General features: G+C 43.2%; 1 protein-coding gene across 1 annotated transcript in view; it reads left to right on the forward strand.

The window, feature by feature from the left end:
- The window catches only part of LOC146968286 (uncharacterized), a 189,514-nt gene that overhangs the window by 122,924 nt on the left and 50,138 nt on the right, over positions 1-16,452 (forward strand). The window contains 1 exon segment of the mRNA XM_085760485.1: positions 4,303-5,493. Coding sequence (XP_085616611.1) covers positions 4,303-5,493 — 1,191 coding nt within the window.

Below are 16,452 nucleotides of genomic sequence, written 5' to 3' on the forward strand. Positions count from 1 at the left end.
AGAACCAGGACCAGGACTACAACAATACCATGTTAAAGGAGGAGGATCAGGACCAGGACTACAACAATATCATGTTAAAGGAGCAGAACCAGGACCAGGACTACAACAATATCATGTTAAAGGAGGAGAACCAGGACCAGGACTACAACAATACCATGTTAAAGGAGGAGGATCAGGACCAGGACTACAACATGTTAAAGGAGGAAAACCAGGACCAGGACTACAACAATATCATGTTAAAGGAGGAGAACCAGGACCAGGACTACAACAATATCACGTTAAAGGAGGAGAACCAGGACCAGGACTACAACAATACCATGTTAAAGGAGGAGAACCAGGACCAGGACTACAACAATATCATGTTAAAGGAGGAGGACCAGGACCAGGACTACAACAATATCATGTTAAAGGAGGAGAACCAGGACCAGGACTACAACAATATCACGTTAAAGGAGGAGAACCAGGACCAGGACTACAACAATACCATGTTAAAGGAGGAGAACCAGGACCAGGACTACAACAATATCATGTTAAAGGAGGAGAACCAGGACCAGGACTACAACAATATCACGTTAAAGGAGGAGAACCAGGACCAGGACTACAACAATATCACGTTAAAGGAGGAGAACCAGGACCAGGACTACAACAATATCACGTTAAAGGAGGAGAACCAGGACCAGGACTACAACAATATCATGTTAAAGGAGGAGAACCAGGACCAGGACTACAACAATATCATGTTAAAGGAGGAGGATCAGGACCAGGACTACAACAATATCATGTTAAAGGAGCAGAACCAGGACTACAACAATATCACGTTAAAGGAGGAGAACCAGGACCAGGACTACAACAATATCATGTTAAAGGAGGAGGATCAGGACCAGGACTACAACATGATAAAGGAGGAGAACCAGGACCAGGACTACAACAATATCATGATAAAGGAGCAGGACCAGGACCAGGACTACAACAATACCATGTTAAAGGAGGAGAACCAGGATCAGGACTACAACATGATAAAGGAGGAGAACCAGGATCTAGAGCAGGACGCGGTCCACCAGGACAACGAGCCCTCCGGTCCATCCGGTTCCGGTCCACAGGTCTGTGTTTCTGTATATTTTGTGGTTAGCCTCCGATTTGGCACTTAAGGGGAACGTTAAGAGGTAATTATAGCTGCTGCGCAGCAATGGGTCGGGTCCGGGCTACTTTTGGGCATATTTAGGCAATTCTGAGCAACAAACAGGAGAATTGGAAGACAGGACAGTTGACCTTATAATGTCCAATTTGCGTCATTTGAGGATTGAACCCACAACTCAACCAAAGACCTTTGTCTATCGCACTGAGCTAATTGACAAGTGGCAATGCAACAGTGGCTTCACAAATTGAGTAAGCCATTCACTGTCGCGCAGGCAGATTTGAAACCACAGTAAAAAGAAAAATCAGTTTTTGAGGTAAAATAATGATATGTATTTGTAAAACATCTACTGTGACTCTTAAGATGTTAGGAGCCTTCGCACATGGTGTAGTCCAAGCTATTTGGATTTTTAAACTTAGAGGCTTGCTGTGATGCCACCATTAGGACTATTGTCTTGTATTTCGTATTGAGAACAACTGACATTTTGATCTGTCATCATCATCATCACCCTTGCTGGGTCTCGAACTCACAGCCTCTGACACCAAGAACCAGCTCCTAACTCGCTGAGCTAATTAGCTGGTAGTGAGACCTGCTGTGTAGCTTCATTTATCCACTCAGGTGAGCCAGTGCCCGGGCAGCTGTTGTGATGAAATGGTCAAAAGTCAGAAATTCAGTCATCTAAACAAAAATCTGATAATACATAAATTGCATCTTGACAGCATGGAAATGTTGGTGATTTGTTTTTAATGATACGTGTTTTGCTTCATAAGAGAAAATATGATGTTTATAAATTCCACTCTCACATTGACTGCAGTTGTTCCCATGAGAGCATAATTCAAAATGTTCTCAAAAATTCTGTTTTTGAGATAAAATTCTGATATTTGCCAAACTTCATCAACCATCACTCCAGAATATTCTCATTTTTTTTCAGGAAGTTTGAAAATGTATTTAGCAAGAATTTGATGGTATATGTTTACAGTACTGTTTACAGTCAAACGTTTTCATGCACTGTAGGCTCAATTTTTGCTTAATCAAAAATCCGAGAAACAAGTTTTGTGGAGGACGGTCTGGAGATGCTCTGTAGCAAGTTTGGTGTCAATTGAGCAAAAATTGTGGGAGGAGATACATTTTAAAAGTTTTACAGTTATTGAAAAAAAACAGAGTGATGGACTTCATAATTTGTAATAAGTTTAAGTGGACAAAAGTTTCAGCAGTATTGAGGCTACATTGTGGTGAAGTTTCAAAACTGTAGCATCTACCGTTGGTTTGGTAGGAATTTTTAAAGTTTTTAAATTTAAACGCTTATTGTGCCCCCCCTAGGAGGGGGGGGCACATGTCCTTGGAGTTGAGTGAATCTGGCATGGGACTGAACCTTTGTGCAAAGTTTGGTGAGTTTTCGCCCATGGGAAGTATGACTTCCTTGGAAGAAGAAAGAAGAAGAAGAATTCCTAGGAATACAATAGTGTCCCGGCAGCTTAGCTGCCCGGACCCTAATTAACGTAACATGCAGTGCGACTGTTTCTGTTTGTACCCTGATGGTCTGTTTTTTGTGACACTTCTTGATGTAAAAAAACATTTTAGACATTTTCGGTAAGACATTAACTTTACTTGACACCCGCTATTGTATTTGTTAAATGTTTATTTTATTTGTGAAAATGCTAAAGGGGAGATTTCACCGTTTTTGTTTGATACCTACAGACCTCATTAGACCAGGTCCAGATCAAAAACCACTGTACTCAGACTTCTCAAATCTGGACTAGATTCATCTACAGGCCCTGAAGATTCATTCAGGCAGTGTTTCTGATCTGTGAAACCTTTATTCTATTTGTGAAAATGCAATAAAGGCACATTTAACTGTTTTCTCAGAAACCACTACTTCTCAAATCTGGATTAGATTATCCTAAAGAGGCTAAACATTCATTATAATCTAGGCCAGATTTGAGAAGTCTAGGTACCGTGGTTTTTGACCTGGGCCAGGTCTAATGTGGTCTATATGATGAGAAAACGGTGTAATGAATGTTTAGCCTCTGCAAAATAATCTAATCCAGATTTGAGAAATCTAGGCATAGTAGTTTTTGATCTGGACCTTTTTCTAAACCTTTTATCAGCTAGTGGACTTTATGCCTAGTTGTGATGCTGGCCGTGTGTGTTTTGAACGTTGTTTCAAACTATGTGCGTTTGCTTGAACATCTTAATATGTTTTATGTAGCCTATGGCATTTTTAAGCTTCACGTGTGTTATTGGACAGAAAGAGCAGCGCTGCCTCAGAGCATAGCCTACGTACAGAAAACACATTTACATCAATAAATAAATGTTTTACCAATCAGTCTGTATTTGGGGTGTCAACGTTTACAATTTTTTCTACACGTGTAAACGTTCTAACTCATGTGTACCCGGTTACATGGGAGATTTATGATCTCTTTCTTTCGTGGGGGGACTGCAGCAGAAGGGGTGCATTTGATTTCAGCTCCGGGCCGCAAGACGACGTTGACACGCTGCTTGTGACACCCCTAGTCTGTATTAAATTTTATTTAGTTGGAAGGCATGGCATTAAACCTCCGTCAAATTTCACCAGTTCAGGTAGCCTAATTAGCTAGCTGTCAGCCAGCTATAACTAATGTAAGCTCGCCACTCTCACTTTGTTTTCAGAATGACTGAGTAAGGCTGAGCCTGAGCTGGTACCTTTGGGATGCCTCAACAATTGATTTCCAAAACCACTTTTTTGCAAAGTTAATCTGATGGATATGTAGGGACAGATTCACTAAGGTTTGCACAGCTTTTGCTCATGCTAAACCTGCATAGGCTGAGCAATCTGCTCCTCTGTTTGTCTTTGAAGACCCTCTGCACATGTTTCAAAACCAAACACAGATTGTGCAGGTTTAACAAGAGCAAAAGCTGTGCAAACCTGACTAAATCTGGACCTTAGTCTTAGTGAATTCACCTTTAAAGTTGTTGTTTTTTAAAATGTCCCGGGGGAGCAGAGGTCTGTATCTTGTCACCTTTTTTACCCCTGATGATTGATTGATTCTCTCTTTCTTCCTGTCTGTTGCCATAGAAACAGGATCACACCAAGGAGAAACCACACAGCTGTAATGGGTGTGGGAACACGTTCAGGACCTCATTTCATCTGAACGCTCACCGCCGGCGGCGCCAATGTGGACAGACGGCGTACAGCTGTGAGCAGTGTGGGAAGGCGTTCGCTACCTCCAAAAAGTTAGCAGTCCACCAGCGCGTCCACACCGGAGAGAGACCGTACAGCTGTGAGCAGTGTGGGAAGGCATTCACTCAACTCAGAAATTTAGCGGTCCACCAGCGCGTCCACACCGGAGAGAGGCCGTACAGCTGTGAGCAGTGTGGGAAGGCGTTCGTTCAACCCGGACATTTAACAGAACACCGGCGCATCCACACCGGAGAGAGACCGTACAGCTGTGAGCAGTGTGGGAAGGCATTCTCTCGATCCGGACAGTTGACGGTCCACCGGCGCAGCCACACCGGAGAGAAACCGTATGTGTGTGAGCAGTGTGGGAAGGCGTTCACTAGCTCCGGAGAGTTAACGGCCCACCAGCGGATCCACACCAGAAAGAAGCCGTACAGCTGCAAGCAGTGTGGGAAGGCGTTCACTCGCTCCAGTGTGTTAGCGGTCCACCGGCGCATTCACGTCAGAGAGCGGCCGTACAGTTGCAAGCAGTGTGGGAAGGCGTTCACTACTTCCTATGGATTAACGGTCCACCGGCGCATCCACACCGGAGAGAGGCCGTACAACTGCGAGCAGTGTGGGAAGGCATTCGCTACCTCCAGTAGGTTTGCAGTCCACCGGCGCATCCACACCGGAAAGAGGCCGTACAGCTGCGAGCAGTGTGGGAAGGGGTTCACTAAATCCTGTTTGTTAAAGGTCCACCGGCGCATCCACACCGGAGAGAAACCGTACAGCTGTGAGCAGTGTGGGAAGGTGTTCGCTCAATCTGGAAGTTTAGCGGCCCACCAGCGCATCCACACCGGAGAGAAACCGTACAGGTGTGAGCAGTGTGGGAAGGCGTTCACTGACTCCAGTGGGTTAGCGGTCCACCGGCGCATCCACACCGGAGAGAAGCCGTACAGCTGCGAGCATTGTGGGAAGGGGTTCTCTAGCTCTGGAGCGTTAACGGTCCATCGGCGCATCCACACCGGAGAGAGGCCATACAGCTGCAAGCAGTGTGGGAAGGCTTACACTCAATCCGGAGAGTTAAAGGCCCACCAGCGCATCCACACCGGAGAGAAGCCATACAGCTGCAAGCAGTGTGGGAAGGCATTCACTCAATCTGGACAATTAACGGTCCACCAGCGCAGCCACACCGGAGAGAGACCGTACTGCTGAATCCGTTCTTGTACACACTTTACACAAACGACTGTCTCAACCCATACCCCATAACCGAATACTTCAAATACTCTGTACGCTGTGACTGAGTCCTGGTCCGAGAGAAGAGCCAATATGGCAGTGTCATCAATCACTCTGTTGCCCATTTTTCCCAGTGGTGCAAGGACAATCATCTCCTCCTCAATGGCACCAAAACCAAAGAACTCATTTTTGACAACCGTAGAAAAACCACTCCTCATCATGAACCCATATACATTGACAACCAACCGGTGGAGATTGTGGACAGTTTCAGATACCTCGGGATCACACTGCCAGCAGAGAACCCACATCATCCGTAAACTCAGGTCATTGTCCATCAAACCACCCCTTCTGCTTCTTCTGTACCGCAGCATCATTGAGTGTTCTGTGATGACACTAGCGTTGAAACCAGTTAATTTGTTCTCCTTCTACGTCTCAACTGTCCACTGCATTGGCTGCCATGTTATTAAAACAAGATGTAAACATTTAGGAAGTGCAGGGTAAAATATCAACATCAGTATAAGGACATATTTTGACTTATACTTGTCTGAATGAGATTAGTGTTGCAGTGTTGAACAGTCACTCCTCAACACTCATGTGTTGTATTGTTTAGATTTTTGTTGATAGTAATGAAACCTCTTAGAATTCATAAGTTGCAGTTCAGCATTTATTGACCAAACTGACCCGCATCAGATGCTGAAGTGAAGAAGGTAAAATTGCACTGCTTTGGCAGTAACATGTAGTATGAGCAGAAATCCTAAGTCTAAGTGGAGTGAAACACTTGTCTTATGTTTGATGTTTGGAATTGTATTTGACCTGTTGTGTCCTTGTACTGAATGTGAGGGAGTGAAGCTTTAACCCTGTGGTACGAAGGGTTAACACATGGAGAGAGTAGCAAAGATTAGTCTCATGTTTTAACTAACCTCTTATGTGTCTTATATTTTTGACTAACCCATTGAGTTTAAAGACAACTGAAACTTGTAAGCAAACCCTATAGATTTGTGTTGCGCTTAGTTCATAATGCAGTAAATACCAGTAACATGTTTGTTCACTCAGAGGCAAGTTGAGGACACACAGCCACTGAGAGAGGTAAACATCTTCAAGGCCGAAGGGGGGAGAGGATGAGAGGCCTACTGAATGAGACATTGTGCTGAATTACGGCTCTGCACTCTCTGACCTAGGGCAGATAAGATACAACAGTGTAGGGAGGTTTCTGTTGTCTTTCAGGTCCAGAGGTTCGTGTGCTGGGAAGATGGGACCAACCTGTGACAGCCTGAGTGCACCAACGAAGGGAGGGCTAAAGTCTAAACCACAGCACCTCCCCACCTGTTTTGACCAATAAGAGTTAATTACACACACATAGTGTGAAGTATTAAAAATCAATGTAACGTCTTTGTCTTGGGCAGATGACAGAGGATTCTGGCTCTCTTGGGATGGTGATTGCAGCTAACTGCTTGCAGACTGCGATTTCCTGAACAGGAGAGTTTTTTTGTATCTGACCCTTTTGATGATCCAATTAAATAAATAGTTAACTGGAAAGTCGTTGTTTGTCCTCTCAGAATAGTTATTTTCATCATCAATTAATCTGTTGATTATTTAAACGATCAATCGATTAGTTGTTTGGTCAATAAAATGTTGAAAAATATCAGTGTTTCCCAAACCACCAGATGACGTCCTCAAATGTCTTGTTTTGTCCACAAACCAAAGAGAGACTCAGTTTATTGTCATAAAGGAACAAAGAAACCAGAAATATTCACATTAAAGAAGCTGGAATCAGAGAATCTGGACTTTTTTTCTTTATCAACTCTTAAAACTGATTATTGATTAAAAGCTTAGAATGAGTTGTTTACAAATACACAGGTGGCGGTGCACCCACCGGAGTTGAAGAACTTGGCTCAAGCTTTCACCTACATTTCAACATCTCCCTCTGTCAAAGCTCAGTACGTAGGTGCTTCAAAGAGTCCATTATCATCCCGGTTCCCAAGACCAAGAACATCTCTTGCCTCAATGATGACAGACCCATTGCCTCGACATCTGCAGCCATGAAATCTGTAGCAGCCATTCTTTAGTTTGTGTTTTGTGCAAGTACTTTACTTTGACCACAAGGGTTCAGTACCTTTTCATTTTGTTTGCTGAACACCCAGCAGCTGCCCAGCTGCCTGAAATGAAGGGTGGTTAGTTTGAGTTGGATGGTGGTGGGTTCACACAGTTCTTACCGACAGCCGGAGCAAAGCCAGGGATCTTTGCTTTTGCTTCAATCCACATCAGCTACTGTTTTGTTAAAAAACCTTTTTTGTTACAATAAATGGGAACATCACCCAAAGAGACCAACTTTGCTTTCTAAAGAAACTCCTGCTCATTGTCTAATCAATTCATAGTCAAAGCAGTGGGGGGTGGGGGTGCTTGGAGGTGGTAATGTTCTGGAGCAGGTGTGAATGTTCAGGAGTGTAGGGTGTGGTGGTAAGTTGGGGGCTGCATTAGGATGCTAATCACACAGTATAATAGGTTAACCAGACAGTGTTGTGTGACTGGTGAAATGTGTGAATGTGTAAACACTTTATATTTTACTCAATTTCCCTACCAGCCAACTTTTCCTGCAGGTTATCTAAAAGTTAATAAGCATAAACCTTTGTTTCACATGTATTGTTTCCATTTCAGAAGGACAGATCCTTGATACAGTGTGCTGGATGTCAGTGTTATCATCCAAAATGGACAGAGTGGTGTGGACATGATGTTAGATATTGGTCCCAATAATATTCTCTCTGGTCCAGCTCTCACGGAAGATGTTCTTCTCCCATTGGAATATTTCTGGAAGTTCGTGTCTGAACCTTTTATATACAGTCTATGGTCTGAACATATTATTTAAGCTCTGACAAACAAACACAGATCTGTAAACACTAATGAAAAGGAAATGGAGCAGGTGGTGTGGTCATCTTTGCTTTCTGGGATTATCACTGCAAACGAACATCAAAGTTCATGTTTTTGTAATAGTAAATGATTATGTTTAAAATATGACTGATTTAACATGGAGGAGGAAATATAGAAAACCAGGGGCCTTATTTGGAGGGAAACCGGTGTATACTTGTTTGGGACACCTTGAACTTTCAAAACACGCTGGTTGCCCACTCTTCCTCAACGTTTCTACAGGGTCACATGATTCTGAAGTTACAGCCCAGTCTGTTCTTCTCCGACACCTTAGCAACGGTATCTAAGGGGAGGAGACTTAGCGATGTGACCGCGAGAGTCGGAGAGATCGCGGGAATACAAAGGAAAAAATGGCGCTTTCCACTTCACAGACACAGCACGGATCTAGAATATAATACATCCATGCTACAGAGCCACGGCTCGGCTCGGCTCGGCTCGGCTCGGTTGAGGAGCTTCTCCAGCTCTGAGTTCTTCATACTTTGCTCCTCGTCAGATCACGTCGTCTCTCTCTTGTTTCTCTCCTCTCGGCAGCTCCAGACTCACTCGTCTGCTCCTCGCTAACGGACCACAGCTGCTTTTCCCAGAGCCGAAAAGCTCCAAGAGGAGATCCCGTCTGACCAGGACCAGGATGAAGGAGGAGAACCAGGACCGGGAAATTAGCGACCTGGATCAGAACACGACCGGAATTATGGACCAGGACTACAACAATATCACGTTAAAGGAGGAGAACCATGTCCAGGACTACACCAATATCATGTTAAAGGAGGAGAACCAGGACCAGGACTACAACAATATCATGTTAAAGGAGGAAAACCAGGACCAGGACTACAACAATACCATGATAAAGATGGAGAACCAGGACCAGGACTACAACAATATCATGTTAAAGGAGGAGAACCAGGACCAGGACTACAACAATATCATGTTAAAGGAGGAGAACCAGGACCAGGACTACAACAATATCATGTTAAAGGAGGAGAACCAGGACCAGGACTACAACAATATCATGTTAAAGGAGGAAAACCAGGACCAGGACTACAAAAATACCATGATAAAGGAGGAGAACCAGGACCAGGACTACAACAATATCATGTTAAAGGAGGAGAACCAGGACCAGGACTACAACAATATCATGTTAAAGGAGGAGAACCAGGACCAGGACTACAACAATATCATGTTAAAGGAGGAGGACCAGGACCAGGACTACAACAATACCATGTTAAAGGAGGAGGACCAGGACCAAAACAATACCATGATAAATGAGGAGAACCAGGACCAGGACTACAACAATATCATGTTAAAGGAGGAGAACCAGGACCAGGACTACAACAATATCATGTTAAAGGAGGAGAACCAGGACCAGGACTACAACAATCCACAGGTCTGTGTTTCTGTATATTTTGTGGTTAGCCTCCGATTTGGCACTTAAGGGGAAATTTAAGAGGAAATTAACGTATCGTGCAGAGCGACTGTTTCTGTTTGTACACTGATGGTCTGTTTTTTGTGACACTTCTTGATGTAAAAACATTTTAGGTAAGACATTAACTTTACTTGACACCCGCTATTGTATTTGTTAAACGTTTATTTTATTTGTGAAAATGCTAAAGGGGAGATTTCACTGTTTTTGTTTGATACCTACAGACCTCATTAGACCAGGTCCAGATCAAAAACCACTGTACTCAGACTTCTCAAATCTGGACTAGATTAATCTACAGGCCCTGAACGTTCATTCAGACACAGTTTCTGATCTGTGAAACCTTTATTCTATTTGTGAAAATGCAATAAAGGCACATTTCACTGTTTTCTCAGCATATAGACCAAATTAGACCAGGTCCAGATCAAAAACCACTACTTCTCAAATCTGGATTAGATTATCCTAAAGAGGCTAAACATTCATTATAATCTAGGCCAGATTTGAGAAGTAGTGGTTTTTGATCTGGACCTGGTCTAATTTGATCTATATGCTGAGAAAACAGCATCTAGGTACCGTGGTTTTTGACCTGGGCCAGGTCTAATGTGGTCTATATGATGAGAAAACGGTGTAATGAATATTTAGCCTCTGCAAAATAATCTAATCCAGATTTGATAAATCTAGGCATAGTAGTTTTTGATCTGGACCTGGTCTAATTTGGTCTAAATGCAGAGAAAACAGTGAAATGTGCCTCTATTGCATTTTCACAAATAGAATAAAGGTTTCACAGATCAGAAACACTTCCTGAATGAATCTTCAGGGCCTGTAGATGAATCTAGTCCAGATTTGAGAAGTCTGAGTACAGTGGTTTTTGACCTGGATCTGCATAGAAATTGACCAATGGGCGCCACGCATCCCGTCTGGCTCCCATTGGCTCGTACCCTCCAATCAATCCCCTCCTCGACCCGCCTCGTCCCCACCCCCTTCCGCTTAGAAACTACAAGTAGTTGTAACCGCTCTGAGCTGCTCAGCCACAGACACATGAACCCAGGAATTCAGCACTTGCTGAACCACTACTTCTCAAATCTGGATTAGATTATCCTAAAGAGGCTGAACATTCATTATAATCTAGGCCAGATTTGAGAAGTCTAGGTATCGTGGTTTTTGACCTGGGCCAGGTCTAATGTGGTCTATATGATGAGAAAACGGTGTAATGAATGTTTAGCCTCTGCAAAATAATCGAATCCAGATTTGACAAATCTAGGCATAGTAGTTTTTTTTTTGACGTAAAAAAAAAAACGTCAAAAAAAAAACTACTATGCTACTACTACTATCATGTACAGTCCTCATTAGACCAGGTCCAGATCAAAAACCACTACTTCTCAAATCTGGATTAGATTATCCTAAAGAGGCTAAACATTCATTATGATCTAGGCCAGATTTGAGAAGTCTAGGTACCGTGGTTTTTGACCTGGGCCAGGTCTAATGTGGTCTATATGATGAGAAAACGGTGTAATGAATATTTAGCCTCTGCAAAATAATCTAATCCAGATTTGATAAATCTAGGCATAGTAGTTTTTGATCTGGACCTGGTCTAATTTGGTCTAAATGCAGAGAAAACAGTGAAATGTGCCTCTATTGCATTTTCACAAATAGAATAAAGGTTTCACAGATCAGAAACACTTCCTGAATGAATCTTCAGGGCCTGTAGATGAATCTAGTCCAGATTTGAGAAGTCTGAGTACAGTGGTTTTTGACCTGGATCTGCATAGAAATTGACCAATGGGCGCCACGCATCCCGTCTGGCTCCCATTGGCTCGTACCCTCCAATCAATCCCCTCCTCGACCCGCCTCGTCCCCACCCCCTTCCGCTTAGAAACTACAAGTAGTTGTAACCGCTCTGAGCTGCTCAGCCACAGACACATGAACCCAGGAATTCAGCACTTGCTGAACCACTACTTCTCAAATCTGGATTAGATTATCCTAAAGAGGCTGAACATTCATTATAATCTAGGCCAGATTTGAGAAGTCTAGGTATCGTGGTTTTTGACCTGGGCCAGGTCTAATGTGGTCTATATGATGAGAAAACGGTGTAATGAATGTTTAGCCTCTGCAAAATAATCGAATCCAGATTTGACAAATCTAGGCATAGTAGTTTTTTTTTTGACGTAAAAAAAAAAACGTCAAAAAAAAAACTACTATGCTACTACTACTATCATGTACAGTCCTCATTAGACCAGGTCCAGATCAAAAACCACTACTTCTCAAATCTGGATTAGATTATCCTAAAGAGGCTAAACATTCATTATGATCTAGGCCAGATTTGAGAAGTCTAGGTACCGTGGTTTTTGACCTGGGCCAGGTCTAATGTGGTCTATATGATGAGAAAACGGTGTAATGAATATTTAGCCTCTGCAAAATAATCTAATCCAGATTTGATAAATCTAGGCATAGTAGTTTTTGATCTGGACCTGGTCTAATTTGGTCTAAATGCAGAGAAAACAGTGAAATGTGCCTCTATTGCATTTTCACAAATAGAATAAAGGTTTCACAGATCAGAAACACTTCCTGAATGAATCTTCAGGGCCTGTAGATGAATCTAGTCCAGATTTGAGAAGTCTGAGTACAGTGGTTTTTGACCTGGATCTGCATAGAAATTGACCAATGGGCGCCACGCATCCCGTCTGGCTCCCATTGGCTCGTACCCTCCAATCAATCCCCTCCTCGACCCGCCTCGTCCCCACCCCCTTCCGCTTAGAAACTACAAGTAGTTGTAACCGCTCTGAGCTGCTCAGCCACAGACACATGAACCCAGGAATTCAGCACTTGCTGAACCACTACTTCTCAAATCTGGATTAGATTATCCTAAAGAGGCTGAACATTCATTATAATCTAGGCCAGATTTGAGAAGTCTAGGTATCGTGGTTTTTGACCTGGGCCAGGTCTAATGTGGTCTATATGATGAGAAAACGGTGTAATGAATGTTTAGCCTCTGCAAAATAATCGAATCCAGATTTGACAAATCTAGGCATAGTAGTTTTTTTTTTGACGTAAAAAAAAAAACGTCAAAAAAAAAACTACTATGCTACTACTACTATCATGTACAGTCCTCATTAGACCAGGTCCAGATCAAAAACCACTACTTCTCAAATCTGGATTAGATTATCCTAAAGAGGCTAAACATTCATTATGATCTAGGCCAGATTTGAGAAGTCTAGGTACCGTGGTTTTTGACCTGGGCCAGGTCTAATGTGGTCTATATGATGAGAAAACGGTGTAATGAATATTTAGCCTCTGCAAAATAATCTAATCCAGATTTGAGAAATCTAGGCATAGTAGTTTTTGTTTTGACGAGGGGATTGGATGGAGGATCCGATCCCCTCGTCTTCCCTGCTCCTCCTCGACCCGCCTCGTCCCCACCCCCTTCCACTTAGAAACTACAAGTAGTTGTAACCGCTCTGAGCTGCTCAGCCACAGACACATGAACCCATGAATTCAGCGCCTGACCAGGGTTTCTCTGCACCGCGGAGCGACTGGCCCCGGTCTTCCTGCTCCTCTTCCCCAGACACAGCACCATGTGCCCGGTCACCCAGCGCGAGGAGTCTCCCTGTAGGGGAGCGTATCTATGTTCCCCGGGTCCTATGTTCCTCTATAGACCCTCTTTTTGAAAATGGGTCCTATGTTCCCCGTTTTTACCAAAAAGGGTCTTATGTTCCCTGGTCGCAATACATACCGGGGAACATAGGACCCTTTTTCTGAAGAAAGGTCCTATGTTCCCCGCTGTTGCTGGTCGATTGACTCTCTCTCTACTTATCTGGACTCTCTATCTATCTGGCCTGTCTAGCCTTTACCTGGTCTTTTTACTAAACTTAACCAACTCCTTTCTTTATTGCCTAAACCCAACCAATGGGACAATTCCACTTCTCACTCAAAGTCACAACTCAACTTCCAGGTATGGGACCAAAAATTGCATATTTCCCGGGTCCTTTTGGGGAAAAGTGGGGAACATAGGACCTTTTTTTTTAGAAAAAGGGTTCTATGTTCCCCAGTCTGGACACAGAGTCTTCCTATAGAAGATGGAACCCTTTTCCCCAAAAGTGTCTCAGCTGGCGTCAGTAAAATGTTTTTCTAACAGACTGACAGTGACAATCAGTGAAACTGAGGCGAACTCATTCATGGTTGTCTCTGATTATACTGATAACAGCCTACCTCCCATGTAGACGCACGACATGTGCGCTCATTAAAGCGGCGCGTATCCGGCCGCGTGCATTCGGTGCGACGGCGACACCGTTTTCGGACATGCACGGTTCCCTACGTTGCTGTGTCAGGCAGATGTCTCCCACGGAGCTCTGCCCCGTTTCAGAGGTGAAGGAAGCCCTAAGTTGAAAGACGTCCCCTCCGCGATGTAGAAGCTAGCGGGAAGACGACGGAGTCGGCCCCGGGCTATCGGTTCAGTAGACCGGCTACTGACTCTGAGACGAGCCGGTAGCATGGATGTAGCCTCTAGCCCCCGGTCACTGCTCCCTCTGTATTTCTCCTAAAACAAACGTCCTTACAGGCGATATCTGGATAAACTGACCACAGACTGGGGATTTAACAGTAACTTTCTCACATGAAAAAATATTAAACCTTTTATCAGCTAGTGGACTTTATGCCTAGTTGTGATGCTGGCCGTGTGTGTTTTGAACGTTGTTTCAAACTATGTGCGTTTGCTTGAACATCTTAATATGTTTTATGTAGCCTATGGCATTTTTAAGCTTCATGTGTGTTATTGGACAGAAAGAGCAGCGCTGCCTCAGAGCATAGCCTACGTACAGAAAACACATTTACATCAATAAATAAATGTTTTACCAATCAGTCTGTATTAGGGGTGTCAACGTTTACAATTTTTTCTACACGTGTAAACGGGGCTTCTAACTCATGTGTACCCGGTTACATGGGAGATTTATGATCTCTTTCTTTCGTGGGGGGACTGCAGCAGAAGGGGTGCGTTTGATTTCAGCTCTGGGCCGCAAGACGACGTTGACACGCTGCTTGTGGACCAAGGTACGTTTTATCAGTCTGTTTTCTGGGAATAATTGACATAAGGAGAAACCAGATACAAGCCGTTTTTTCGTTTTTTCGTTTTGGAAAAAAAACTGAAATCAAAATTTCAGTTCGTTTTCTCGTTTTTGGTTCGTTTTTGGTACAAAACAAATTTACCACTCAATATTTTGTTTCCGTGGGTGGGCGGGTCCTCTGATTGGCTAGTGTGCTTCCTTGCCCTGTGCCCTTCAAAATAAAAGTTCCTCAATTTGATAATGTCGACAAAAATATTACTGTAGGCTAGTAGGCTACAGACACTAGCAGACATAGAGGACCCCATCACCCACAGTCAAGACTGACACGGCTTCAAATAACAATAGCCTAATAGTAGGCTATTCATAATGAAAACGAGAACTTATGAAATTAGCAAAAGAAAATGCGCAATAGTAAACCCACATTAGGTTCTCAAATCAGCTGCCACTCCGCAGGGACGGCGCGTGTCATAAGCCGTTGGAGACAAATATGTACACAAGCAGGGAAGTTGGTGCCTAGGCCCGGCGGAGAATTAATTTAATTTAATTAATTTGCTCATTTGCTCAAACGTGGAGCCATATGTGATCATAATGATGATGAGAAAAGAAAACACATTAACGAAAAGTACAACCTAAACTGAGACTGGAACCCATACTAGCAAATGACTCGGCTTACTGAGGGAGCTGCTCTACCGGGGGAGCTATACATCAGTCATAAGCTCTCATGTGTCTTATTGATCACTGACCCGCTGCTCCAGCTGACACACATCAGCGTCTGGACATAGCCTACGTGCTGCTGTCGTGTCTTCAACCTAAAAACTGATCTTTATACATTTTTTCGTTGAGTAAAAATCCTCTCTGAATTATGGAACTGATAAGAATCATTTCTTAAATGCTTGTATGGAAGTTGAAACTTCTGTAGGCTGTGCGTACCCTAATTGTTTCTGCCTCCGCTTAGCCGTGGCTGCAGCAAGCGAGGAAAATCACAACCTCAGATGTCTTTACGGTATCTACGAGGGAGTATTAGGGCCACATTTAAGAAAAAAAAAGTTACAAACTTCGAGAATAAAGTCGTAATTTATGAGAATAAAGTCGTAATTTACGAGAATAAAGTCATAATATTACGAGAATAAAGTCGTAATTTATGAGAAAAAAAGTCATAAATTTATGAGAAAAAAGTCATAATAAACCTGTTGTTTAAGAGGAAGGCAGTTGGTAAAATGGGGGCCGTGGAGGATTTTGTGGAGTTGTACTTTAGTTTAGTTTATTGTTTTATTGTACGTGGACAGTCCCAATTAATCAACTGCATTAAATACAGTAAAAAGGGCAGCTTTAGCCAGCATGGCTAATATCCTGCTGTAGTCCCCGGCCAGATGACAATGGGCACCCTAAAAGCAAACAACAACAACAATATATTACAATATATTTAGGATAGGTTTCACAAACAAGGAGATACTTAATCTTTTGGCACATCAGCATCATATCATCATTAGGACTTTATATGCAAGAAATTCATCTTTTCCGGTGTTACGACTGCCGTCGTTTGGCCTGG

The sequence above is a fragment of the Trachurus japonicus genome, chromosome 18 (genome assembly GCF_045865225.1).
Source record: "Trachurus japonicus isolate A0001 chromosome 18, Traja_1.0".
Lineage (NCBI taxonomy): Eukaryota > Metazoa > Chordata > Actinopteri > Carangiformes > Carangidae > Trachurus > Trachurus japonicus.